At 44.8% G+C, this 14,542-nt stretch overlaps 1 protein-coding gene across 1 annotated transcript in view; it reads left to right on the forward strand.

The window, feature by feature from the left end:
* Positions 1 to 13,122, forward strand: part of LOC128639758 (beta-microseminoprotein) — a 50,183-nt gene extending 37,061 nt beyond the window's left edge. Inside the window, exon 4 of the mRNA XM_053691884.1 lies at positions 12,829 to 13,122. Within this exon, the coding sequence (XP_053547859.1) occupies positions 12,829 to 12,955 (127 nt within the window). The 3' untranslated portion in view covers positions 12,956 to 13,122. The remainder of the gene's footprint in view (positions 1 to 12,828) is intronic.
* Positions 13,123 to 14,542: the final 1,420 nt, after the last annotated feature.

Consider the following 14,542-nt stretch of genomic DNA (forward strand, 5'->3'; position numbering starts at 1 on the left):
TTCTCTTATCACAGCCTTTAGTGAGTCATTCCCTCTGCACTTAAGTACTAGGTACGCAGAGTGCAAACTTCTTTCTTGGCTCAGATTTCGCAGGGTTTGGTTGGTCCACAGACCTCTCTGTTCAATCGTGTATACAATTCCTTCTACGCGTTTCACCCCATTTAGGTTGGAGCTTTTTCAAAATGCTGTATACTTGTTAGAGACTGTCTTAAATAACCCGGTGTTACCTATGATTCGCTAAGGGCAGGTGTATTTCCTATCACATTCAGGAAGGGATTCAGTAAAAATGTGGGATCCTCATGTCTTTTTCCGTTTCCAAAGTAACTGATGTTTTTCATTAAAGCGCCCTTTATTCTTAATTCAGGTAATTCTTTAAGTGGAATGCTTTGGCTACTAGACTCCGTAGCTTAAGTAAATTACATAATAATGGCCAAGAATAAATACAATTGAATACATTTTTAAAAATAATAAATGTTATGTTATGAATAAGAACACAGACAATCTTTATAAAATTTATATATAAAAAATTCCCATCATTATATTACATAAATATACATATTAAAAACTCAACCTTATCTCTTTAATAGCAATGTGCAAGTACCTTATTAAAAGAATCTTATTAAAAGAATTTAAAAGAGGACTGGAGGTTAACCTAAGTTAAAAAGGGGTAATATCCAACTCCCAATTTAACCCATTAGGGTGTAGTGTATTAAAATTATAGATAATTTCTGCTTCTTTCTTTAATAATAAATTCTCAAAATTTCCCACCCTCCAATTCCCTTTAACCTTACAAAGGCCCCACAATTTTAAGTCATTTAAATTGTTTTTATGGGTAACCCTAAAGTGCTGATACAGGTATGTCTCCAAATTTCCTTTTTCAATATGTAAGAGATGTTCGCGTAGTCTGTCCCTGAGCATCCTTGATGTTTCTCCTATATAAACCAGGTTACAAGTGCACTGTAACATATAAACAATCCCTTTGCTATTACACCTGATAGTATCTCTTATCTTGTAATCTATAGTTGTGCCAGGAATTTTTATATTTTTCTTTTTAGTGCTATGTTTACAGGATTTACATGAAATACAGGGGTAAAAACCTTTCACTTCCATTCCCCACAGGTCTTTATCTTTGTGCTTATAACTTGTCTTTTTCCTTTTAAACTCACTTGGGGCCAATAATGACTTCAGCTTTTTTGTCTTTTTATAAACCATCTTGGGATAGGGAGGGAGTCTATCTCCTAATATAGGATCATTTTTTAAAATATGCCAATGTTTCCTTACAATCTTCCTTATTACATTGTGATCATCACTATATTCCGTTACTAAAGGTATATCATATTCATCTTTAATTTGGGTGTTTTCTGTTTTATAATTTAACAGTGTATCCCTGTCAATATCTCTTGCTCTTGTTATTGCATTGTTTATGGTCTCCTCCTTGTATCCTCTTCCAACAAATTTACTTGTGTCTCACAGTCACTTTTTTCGGTACAATTTTTTCGGATCCTGAGACATTGTCCTACTGGTATATTGTTTTTCCAGTTTGAGAAATGGCATCTAGATGCATGAATGTAATTATTGGAATCAGTTGGTTTGAAGTGTGTTCTAGTAACTAATTTCTCATTTGCCACTCTTATCTCTAGGTCTAAAAATATTATAGTTTCTTTGCTTATCTGATAGGTGAAGGTTAGGCCCTTATCATTATTATTCATGGTACAGAACATATTTTTTAGGTCTTCCTCACTGCCTTTCCAGATGATAATAATATCGTCGATATACCTTTTAAACAGCACGAGATTTGCACCGAGCTCAGCAAACTGTAGGAATCTATCCTCCCAATTGCCCATAAAAAGATTTGCATAGCTCGGTGCGAATCTCGTGCCCATTGCGGTTCCCTCTATTTGCAGATAGTATTTACTGTCGAAGGATAAATCTTATGCTTTCCAATAAAAATTCCCTTTGCTCCTTACATATATCTTTATCCTTTTCTAGAAAGCCTTCTACCGCTTCTATCCCTAGATTATGGTTTATATTCGTGTACAGTTTTATAGAAGTCAATGTATTTTTAAGCTTGAATATGTTTTGGATCTTTTATTGAGTATAATTAAATGTAATTTAACCAATTTTCTCTGAATTTTTTGAAGTTTTTTTCTTATCAATTAACCGTTGCAAATCTTTTCCTAGACATCATTAGAAAAGCTTGACTTAAAGGCATTCTTTAAAGGGAGTTTCTATACGAGAATTAAGGAATCCTATCCTATAGTTATTATTGGATACATCCGAGTCTCAGTATTTGAATTGTTCTGTCCTGCAAATATATTTATCAGCACCTTTGCACTATAGATTTATAAATTAATTAATTGAATACTATTAAGAATATTATTGAGTATTTATTTATTAGAATCTATCTTGAAGAGTATTAGAGAATCATTTTTGAACCCATAGCTTCATAGCGCCATCTATAAACATACCCGTTTCTTCTAATTTATGGCCTACTGCCTAGGAAGGAGGCAGTAATTTTAGATTGGCATTTGGGGATAGTCAAGCGCTTCACATCACAGCCCTTTTCTATTTATTATCTATTGACTTGCATTTTAGCCAATTAGTGTTGGGTCCTGCACAACTCCACGGGAGAGAGCACAATGTTGCACATGAATTAGCAGTGACTTGCTGTGAAAAGCTAATAAAAAAAACATGTGATAAGAGGCTGTCTGTAGTGGCTTAGAAACAGGCAGATATTTATAGGATTAAATGTTATAAAGTGTATTAATATAAAAGTGCTGGTTGTGCAAACCTGGGGAATGGGTAGTAAAGGCGTTGTCTATCTTTTTAAACAATAACAATTTTGGTGTAGACTGTCCCTTTAAATTTTAGGGGCTCTCAGCTAGTGCAATTAGCTATCTAGCAAAAGGTTTGTCGCCCCCTCCTGTGAGGAGGATTCAGCTGACAGACTGCTGAAAACACAGAGACACAGCACACCTGAGTTAGGAGCAGGTGTTTGTTTTGTGAATCAAAAAGCTAACTATGTGAAACCTGCTGTGTAACAAATCAATAGTTTGTTTTGTGAATCAAATGAGCTATTGCTTCTTGTTAAAGCCAACAGAGAGAGTGCAGAAATATGTAGTGTAAGAGTTAACTCTAGCTCTGAGATCGCACTAACCTGAGTATGTTACATTTAATTGCGCTAAAGCGATTGAGTTTACTTTCAACTTGTAGTACGCAAGCTACATCTGACACACGCAAACAGGTGTGATATAAACCTGAGATGAATATCTAATGCTGATTCTGCTGGCATATGAATTCATATAGACACAAACAGATGTAAAGAAACTGACTAAGCACCCCCTAATACACGTGTAGCACCCCTAATACACGTGTAGCACCCCTAATACACGTGTAGCACCCCCCTAATACACGTGTAGCACCCCCAATACACGTGTAGCACCCCCTAATACACGTGTAGCACCCCCTAATACACGTGTAGCACCCCCAATACACGTGTAGCACCCCTAATACACGTGTAGCACCCCCTAATACATGTGTAGCACCCCCTAATACACGTGTAGCACCCCTAATACACGTGTAGCACCCCCTAATACACATGTAGCCCCCCTAATACACATGTAGCACCCCCTAATACACGTGTAGCACCCCCTAATATACGTGTAGCACCCCCCTAATACACGTGTAGCACCCCCAATACACGTGTAGCACCCCCCTTATACACGTGTAGCACCCCTAATACACGTGTATCACCCCTAATACACGTGTAGCACCCCTAAAACACGTGTAGCACCCCCTAATACACATGTAGCACCCCTAATACATGTGTAGCACCCCCTAATACACATGTAGCACCCCCTAATACACATGTAGCACCCCTAATACACGTGTAGCACCCCTAATACACGTGTAGCACCCCCTAATACACATGTAGCACCCCCTAATACACATGTAGCACCCCCTAATACACGTGTAGCACCACCTAATACACGTGTAGCACCCCCTAATACACATGTAGCACCCCCTAATACACATGTAGCACCCCTAATACATGTGTAGCACCCCCTAATACACATGTAGCACCCCCTAATACACGTGTAGCACCCCTAATACACGTGTAGCACCCCTAATACACGTGTAGCACCCCCTAATACACGTGTAGCACCCATAATACATGTGTAGCACCCCCTAATACACATGTAGCACCACCTAATACACATGTAGCACCCCTAATACACGTGTAGCACCCCTAATACACATGTAGCACCCCCTAATACACATGTAGCACCCCCTAATAAAGTGTAGCACCCCCTAATACACATGTAGCACCCCCTAATACACATTTAGCACCCCCTAATACACGTGTAGCAGCCCCTAATACACGTGTAGCACCCCTAATACACGTGTAGCACCCCTAATACACGTGTAGCACCCCCAATACACGTGTAGCACCCCCTAATACACGTGTAGCACCCCCTAATACACATGTAGCACCCCCTAATAAACGTGTAGCACCCCCTAATACACGTGTAGCACCCCCTAATACACGTGTAGCACCCCCTAATACACGTTTAGCACCCCCTAATACACGTTTAGCACCCCCTAATACACGTGTAGCACCCCCTAATACACATGTAGCACCCCTAATACACATGTAGCACCCCTAATACACGTGTAGCACCCCCTAATACACATGTAGTACCCCTAATACACGTGTAGCACCCCCTAATACACATGTAGCACCCCTAATACACGTGTAGCACCCCCAATACACATGTAGCACCCATAATACATGTGTAGCACCCCCTAATACACATGTAGCACCACCTAATACACATGTAGCACCCCTAATACACGTGTAGCACCCCTAATACACATGTAGCACCCCCTAATACACGTGTAGCACCCCTAAAACACGTGTAGCACCCCCTAATACACATGTAGCACCCCTAATACATGTGTAGCACCCCCTAATACACATGTAGCACCCCCTAATACACATGTAGCACCCCTAATACACGTGTAGCACCCCCTAATACACATGTAGCACCCCCCTAATACACGTGTAGCACCACCTAATACACATGTAGCACCCCCTAATACACATGTAGCACCCCCTAATACACATGTAGCACCCCTAATACATGTGTAGCACCCCCTAATACACATGTAGCACCCCCTAATACACGTGTAGCACCCCCTAATACACGTGTAGCACCCCTAATACACGTGTAGCACCCCTAAAACACGTGTAGCACCCCCTAATACACATGTAGCACCCATAATACATGTGTAGCACCCCCTAATACACATGTAGCACCACCTAATACACGTGTAGCACCCCTAATACACGTGTAGCACCCCCTAATACACATGTAGCAACCCCTAATACACATGTAGCACCCCCTAATAAACGTGTAGCACCCCCTAATACACATGTAGCACCCCCTAATACACGTTTAGCACCCCCTAATATACGTGTAGCAGCCCCTAATACACGTGTAGCACCCCTAATACACATGTAGCACCCCTAATACACGTGTAGCACCCCCTAATACACGTGTAGCACCCCCTAATACACATGTAGCACCCCTAATACACGTGTAGCACCCCCTAATACACATGTAGCACCCCTAATACACGTGTAGCACCCCCTAATACACATGTAGCACCCATAATACACGTGTAGCACCCCCTAATACACATGTAGCACCACCTAATACACATGTAGCACCCCTAATACACGTGTAGCACCCCCTAATACACGTGTAGCACCCCCTAATACACGTGTAGCACCCCCTAATACACATGTAGCACCCCCTAATACACATGTAGCACCCCTAATACACGTGTAGCACCCCCTAATACACATGTAGCACCCCTAATACACGTGTAGCACCCCCTAATACACGTGTAGCACCCCCTAATACACGTGTAGCACCACCTAATACACGTGTAGCACCCCCTAATACACATGTAGCACCCCCTAATACACATGTAGCACCCCTAATACATGTGTAGCACCCCCCTAATACACATGTAGCACCCCCTAATACACGTGTAGCACCCCCTAATACACGTGTAGCACCCCTAATATACGTGTAGCACCCCCTAATACACATGTAGCACCCCCTAATACACATGTAGCACCCCTAATACATGTGTAGCACCCCCTAATACACATGTAGCACCCCCTAATACACGTGTAGCACCCCCTAATACACATGTAGCACCCCCTAATACACATGTAGCACCCCTAATACATGTGTAGCACCCCCTAATACACATGTAGCACCCCCTAATACACGTGTAGCACCCCCTAATACACGTGTAGCACCCCTAATACACGTGTAGCACCCCTAATACAAGTGTAGCACCCCTAAAACACGTGTAGCACCCCCTAATACACATGTAGCACCCATAATACATGTGTAGCACCCCCTAATACACATGTAGCACCACCTAATACACGTGTAGCACCCCTAATACACGTGTAGCACCCCCTAATACACATGTAGCAACCCCTAATACACATGTAGCACCCCCTAATAAACGTGTAGCACCCCCTAATACACATGTAGCACCCCCTAATACACGTTTAGCACCCCCTAATACATGTGTAGCAGCCCCTAATACACGTGTAGCACCCCTAATACACATGTAGCACCCCTAATACACGTGTAGCACCCCCTAATACACGTGTAGCACCCCCTAATACACATGTAGCACCCCTAATACACGTGTAGCACCCCCTAATACACATGTAGCACCCCTAATACACGTGTAGCACCCCCTAATACACATGTAGCACCCATAATACATGTGTAGCACCCCCTAATACACATGTAGCACCACCTAATACACGTGTAGCACCCCTAATACACGTGTAGCACCCCTAATACACGTGTAGCACCCCCTAATACACGTGTAGCACCCCCTAATACACATGTAGCACCCCCTAATACACGTGTAGCACCCCCTAATACACGTGTAGCACCCCTAATACACATGTAGCACCCCTAATACACGTGTAGCACCCCCTAATACACATGTAGCACCCCCTAATACACGTGTAGCACCCCCTAATACACATGTAGCACCCCTAATACACGTGTAGCACCCCCCTAATACACATGTAGCACCCCTAATACACGTGTAGCACCCCCTAATACACGTGTAGCACCCCAATGCATGTGTAGCACCCCCTAATACACGTGTAGCACCCCCTAATACATGTGTAGCACCCCTAATACATGTGTAGCACCCCTAATACACATGTAGCACCCCTAATACACGTGTAGCACCCCCTAATACACGTGTAGCACCCCCTAATACACGTGTAGCACCCCCTAATACATGTGTAGCACCCCCTAATACACATGTAGCACCCCTAATACACGTGTAGCACCCCCTAATACACATGTAGCACCCCCTAATACACGTGTAGCACCCCTAATACACGTGTAGCACCCCCTAATACACGTGTAGCACCCCCTAATACACATGTAGCACCCCCTAATACACATTTAGCACCCCTAATACACGTGTAGCACCCCCTAATACACATGTAGCACCCCTAATACACGTGTAGCACCCCCTAATACACATGTAGCACCCCTAATACACGTGTAGCACCCCCTAATACACATGTAGCACTCCCTAATACACGTGTAGCACCCCTAAAACACGTGTAGAACCCCTACAACACGTGTAGCACCCCCTAATATATGTGTAGCACCCCCTAATACACATGTAGCACCCCCTAATACACGTGTAGCACCCCCTAATACACGTGTAGCACCCCCTAATACACGTGTAGCACCCCTAAAACACGTGTAGCACCCCCTAATACACGTGTAGCACCCCTAATACACGTTTAGCACCCCTAATACACATGTAGCAACCCCAAGACACGTCTAGCACCCCTAATACATGTGTAGCACCCCTAATACAGGTGTAGCACCCCAATACACGTGTAGCAACCCCTAATACACATGTAGCACCCCTAATACACGTGTAGCACCCCTAATGCACGTGTAGCACCCCCTAATACACGTGTAGCACCCCAATACACGTGTAGCACCCCCAATACACGTGTAGCACCCCTAATACACGTGTAGCACCCCTAATACACATGTAGCACCCCCAATACACGTGTAGCACCTCTAATACACGTGTAGCACCCCTAATACACATGTAGCACCCCCAATACACGTGTAGCACCCCTAATACACGTGTAGCACCCCCTAATACTAGTGTAGCACCCCCTAATACACGTGTAGCACCCCTAATACACGTGTAGCACCCCTAAAACACGTGTAGCACCCCCTAATACATGTGTAGCACCCCTAATACACGTGTAGCACCCCCAATACATGTGTAGCACCCCCTAATACACGTGTAGCACCCCCAATAAACGTGTAGCACCCCCAATACATGTGTAGCACCCCTAATACATGTGTAGCACCCCTAATACATGTGTAGCACCCCTAATACACATGTAGCACCCCTAATACATGTGTAGCACCCCCTAATACACGTGTAGCACCCATAAAACACGTGTAACACCCCCTAATACACGTGTAGCACCCCCAATACACATGTAGCACCCCCAATACACGTGTAGCACCCCCAATACACGTGTAGCACCCCTAATACATGTGTAGCACCCCTAATACACGTGTAGCACCCCTAATACACGTGTAGCACCCCCTAATACACGTGTAGCACCCCTAAAATACGTGTAGCACCCCCTAATACACGTGTAGCACCCCCTAATACATGTGTAGCACCCCCTAATACACGTGTAGCACCCCTAAAACACGTGTAGCACCCCCTAATACACGTTTAGCACCCCCAATACACGTGTAGCACCCCTAATACACGTGTAGCACCCCCTAATACACGTGTAGCACCCCTAAAATACGTGTAGCACCCCCTAATACACGTGTAGCACCCCCCTAATACATGTGTAGCACCCCCTAATACACGTGTAGCACCCCTAAAACACGTGTAGCACCCCCCTAATACACGTTTAGCACCCCCAATACACGTGTAGCACCACCTAATACACGTGTAGCACCCCCAATACACGTGTAGCACCCCTAATACATGTGTAGCACCCCTAATACACGTGTAGCACCTCTAATACACCTGTAAAAACCCCTAATACACGTGTAGCACCCCTAAAACACGTGTAGCACCCCTAAAACACGTGTAGCACCCCCTAATACACATGTAGCACCCCTAATACACGTGTAGCACCCCCTAATACACGTGTAGCACCCCAATGCATGTGTAGCACCCCCTAATACACGTGTAGCACCCCCTAATACATGTGTAGCACCCCTAATACATGTGTAGCACCCCTAATACACATGTAGCACCCCTAATACACGTGTAGCACCCCCTAATACACGTGTAGCACCCCCTAATACACATGTAGCAACCCTAATACACGTGTAGCACCCCCTAATACACATGTAGCACCCCTAATACACATGTAGCACCCCTAATACACGTGTAGCACCCCCTAATACACGTGTAGCACCCCCTAATACACATGTAGCACCCCCTAATACACGTTTAGCACCCCTAATACACGTGTAGCACCCCTAATACACGTGTAGCACCCCCTAATACACATGTAGCACCCCTAATACACGTGTAGCACCCCCTAATACACATGTAGCACTCCCTAATACACGTGTAGCACCCCTAAAACACGTGTAGAACCCCTACAACACGTGTAGCACCCCCTAATATATGTGTAGCACCCCCTAATACACATGTAGCACCCCCTAATACACGTGTAGCACCCCCTAATACACGTGTAGCACCCCCTAATACACGTGTAGCACCCCCAATACACGTGTAGCACCCCTAATACACGTTTAGCACCCCTAATACACATGTAGCAACCCCAAGACACGTCTAGCACCCCTAATACATGTGTAGCACCCCTAATACAGGTGTAGCACCCCAATACACGTGTAGCAACCCCTAATACACATGTAGCACCCCTAATACACGTGTAGCACCCCTAATGCACGTGTAGCACCCCCTAATACACGTGTAGCACCCCAATACACGTGTAGCACCCCCAATACACGTGTAGCACCCCTAATACACGTGTAGCACCCCTAATACACATGTAGCACCCCCAATACACGTGTAGCACCCCTAATACACGTGTAGCACCCCTAATACACATGTAGCACCCCCAATAAACGTGTAGCACCCCTAATACACGTGTAGCACCCCCTAATACTAGTGTAGCACCCCCCTAATACACGTGTAGCACCCCTAATACACGTGTAGCACCCCTAAAACACGTGTAGCACCCCCTAATACATGTGTAGCACCCCTAATACACGTGTAGCACCCCCAATACATGTGTAGCACCCCCTAGTACACGTGTAGCACCCCCAATAAACGTGTAGCACCCCCAATACATGTGTAGCACCCCTAATACATGTGTAGCACCCCTAATACATGTGTAGCACCCCTAATACACATGTAGCACCCCTAATACATGTGTAGCACCCCCTAATACACGTGTAGCACCCATAAAACACGTGTAACACCCCCTAATACACGTGTAGCACCCCCAATACACATGTAGCACCCCCAATACACGTGTAGCACCCCCAATACACGTGTAGCACCCCTAATACATGTGTAGCACCCCTAATACACGTGTAGCACCCCCTAATACACGTGTAGCACCCCTAAAATACGTGTAGCACCCCCTAATACACGTGTAGCACCCCCTAATACATGTGTAGCACCCCCCTAATACACGTGTAGCACCCCTAAAACACGTGTAGCACCCCCTAATACACGTTTAGCACCCCCAATACACGTGTAGCACCACCTAATACACGTGTAGCACCCCCAATACACGTGTAGCACCCCTAATACATGTGTAGCACCCCTAATACACGTGTAGCACCCCTAATACACCTGTAAAACCCCCTAATACACGTGTAGCACCCCTAAAACACGTGTAGCACCCCTAAAACACGTGTAGCACCCCCTAATACACGTGTAGCACCCCTACTACACGTGTAGCACCCCCTAATACACATGTAGCACCCCAATGCATGTGTAGCACCCCCTAATACACGTGTAGCACCCCCTAATACATGTGTAGCACCCCTAATACATGTGTAGCACCCCTAATACACATGTAGCACCCCTAATACACGTGTAGCACCCCCTAATACACGTGTAGCACCCCCTAATACATGTGTAGCACCCCCTAATACACATGTAGCACCCCAATGCATGTGTAGCACCCCCTAATACACGTGTAGCACCCCCTAATACATGTGTAGCACCCCTAATACATGTGTAGCACCCCTAATACACATGTAGCACCCCTAATACACGTGTAGCACCCCCTAATACACGTGTAGCACCCCCTAATACATGTGTAGCACCCCCTAATACACATGTAGCACCCCTAATACACGTGTAGCACCCCCTAATACACATGTAGCACCCCTAATACACGTGTAGCACCCCTAAAACACGTGTAGCACCCCCTAATACACGTGTAGCACCCCTACTACACGTGTAGCACCCCCTAATACACATGTAGCACCCCAATGCATGTGTAGCACCCCCTAATACACGTGTAGCACCCCTAAAACACGTGTAGCACCCCCTAATACACGTGTAGCACCCCTACTACACGTGTAGCACCCCCTAATACACATGTAGCACCCCAATGCATGTGTAGCACCCCCTAATACACGTGTAGCACCCCCTAATACATGTGTAGCACCCCTAATACATGTGTAGCACCCCTAATACACATGTAGCACCCCTAATACACGTGTAGCACCCCCTAATACACGTGTAGCACCCCCTAATACACGTGTAGCACCCCTAATACACATGTGGCACCCCCTAATACACGTGTTGCACCCCTAATACACATTTAGCACCCCTAATACACGTGTAGCACCCCCATTAAGCTGCAAATGGATTCATATGTTATTGTTTGTCTTTCAACTTTCTCACCACCTGTGTTACTCATCTCTAGATCTGACATTGTGTAAAGGGCTAAGTAACGAAACAAACCTATGATTATACGTGAGAACAGTTTGGCCAACTTAAAATAAGTTGAAGTGTAATGATCAGGCCGGCATGAATTGTGCATAAATAATTGTAATATTTAATAACATTTTGATGTTTAAGTAGAAATATACAGCATATAATAATTTTATAAAGATTAACCCTTCCTTGCTAGTGTGCACACACCCTGTGCCCTGTTAGTTATAGTTAAAGGGACATTCCGGTCAAAATGTAAATGCGCATAGATGAATTACATCATTCAATAGAAGCATATTAGCAATATAAATGTATTGTCAAAAATGCTTCTTGTAAAAGTTATCACTGTTTTTGTGTTAACATTTTTCTCTGCACGTGCACGTGAAGGATAGCTGTATATTCTCAGTGCACCAGCATTTTAAATACTGCAGCTGCTCAGAGTGCCAGTGGGGCTTGCATCATATCAGCAATTAACAAACTCAAAAGTCATTACCAGATGGTACAAACACCTTAGACTCTCTGAGAAAGTGTTGTGTTTAAAATGCTGGTGCACAGAGCATACTTAAATACACATTTGAAACAGCTATAGCTTTTGTTAGAAGCATTTTTAATAATACCTGTTTATTACAAAATGCTTCTATTAACAACTGAAATGCATCCATGTGGTTCCAGTTTTGGTTGGAATGTCCCTTTAAGTGCCATTTCCTTTATGTCGCTCTTTACTACACTCATTCTGGCAACTGACAATTGTGTTATGTTTTTATACAGTTCTGGCAGACCGGTAAACTATGACAAAGAAAAATGTATAGCATTGTTTAATAAGGCAACGTGCATATACACCGTGGTGCATAAAGATGATCGATCGAAGACATGTGCCCATGCAATGGTTGGCTAAACACGTCATCTACATGAGCTTTGTCACTAAGTGCCACTTGCTGCTACTGGGTCACTGAAGGAGCACAACCTGTGCCTTAGAAAAGAGAGAACGCTTCACTCATGATAGTAAATCTGCTTTATGATGAGTTTTTATAATAAACTTAATAAACTTACAAACTAATGACACTGAACGTTTGCTGGTCTGATTACTTCCCCCTTATATACAGCCCTATACTCTGTATAGCGGCGTCTCAGAGGAAGATTTGTTTTTAAGGTTCAGTCCTTGCAATAAATGCACCACAATTAGATGTATTTTATAAGTATAGTCAAGATGATGCGCAGGTAGTGGGCTGCAGATCGGAAGATAGAGTTGGTGGAGCTCCTAAGGGGAGCACTTAGCCCCCAATTGCCAAATATACCCCACAGCCATATAGTTTCACGTCCTACCATATTTTATTTCTTTGGTGCTCTGTTAAGAACAGAGGCAAACAATGAGGAAATCAGGGTTTACAACAAAAGTACCATTGTCCGTCCCATTTATTAAAATCTAGAGTAACCTACTGGCAGTTTAGGGTCACACAGTGAGTCACACAGAAGAGAGAGAGAGTCACACAGGAGAGAGAGTCACACAGGAGAGGGAGTCACACAGGAGAGAGAGTCACACAGGAGAGAGAGTCACACAGGAGATAGAGAGTCACACAGGAGAGAGAGTCACACAGGAGAGAGAGTCACACAGGAGAGAGAGTCACACAGGAGAGGGAGTCACACAGGAGAGAGAGTCACACAGGAGAGGGAGTCACACAGGAGATAGAGAGTCACACAGGAGAGAGTCACACAGGAGAGGGAGTCACACAGGAGAGAGTCACACAGGAGAGAGAGTCACACAGGAGAGAGAGAGTCACACAGGAGAGGGAGAGTCACACAGGAGAGGGAGAGTCACACAGGAGATAGAGAGTCACACAGGAGAGAGAGTCACACAGGAGAGGGAGTCACACAGGAGAGAGAGACAAACACAGGAGAGAGAGAGTCAAACAGGAGAGAGTCACACAGGAGAGGGAGTCACACAGGAGAGAGAGTCACACAGGAGAGAGAGAGTCACACAGGAGAGGGAGAGTCACACAGGAGAGGGAGAGTCACACAGGAGATAGAGAGTCACACAGGAGAGAGAGTCACACAGGAGAGGGAGTCACACAGGAGAGAGAGACAAACACAGGAGAGAGAGAGTCAAACAGGAGAGAGTCACACAGGAGAGAGAGTCACACAGGAGATAGAGAGTCACACAGGAGAGTCACACAGGAGAGAGAATCACACAGGAGAGGGAGTCACACAGGAGAGAGAGTCACACAGGAGAGAGAGACACACACACAGGAGAGAGAGAGTCAAACAGGAGAGAGTCACACAGGAGAGGGAGAGTCACACAGGAGATAGAGAGTCACACAGGAGAGAGAGTCACACAGGAGAGGGAGTCACACAGGAGAGAGAGTCACACAGGAGAGAGAGACACACACACAGGAGAGAGAGAGTCAAACAGGAGAGAGTCACACAGGAGAGAGAGTCACACAGGAGATAGAGAGTCACACAGGAGAGAGAGTCACACAGGAGAGGG

This window comes from Bombina bombina, chromosome 9, assembly GCF_027579735.1.
Source record: "Bombina bombina isolate aBomBom1 chromosome 9, aBomBom1.pri, whole genome shotgun sequence".
Lineage (NCBI taxonomy): Eukaryota > Metazoa > Chordata > Amphibia > Anura > Bombinatoridae > Bombina > Bombina bombina.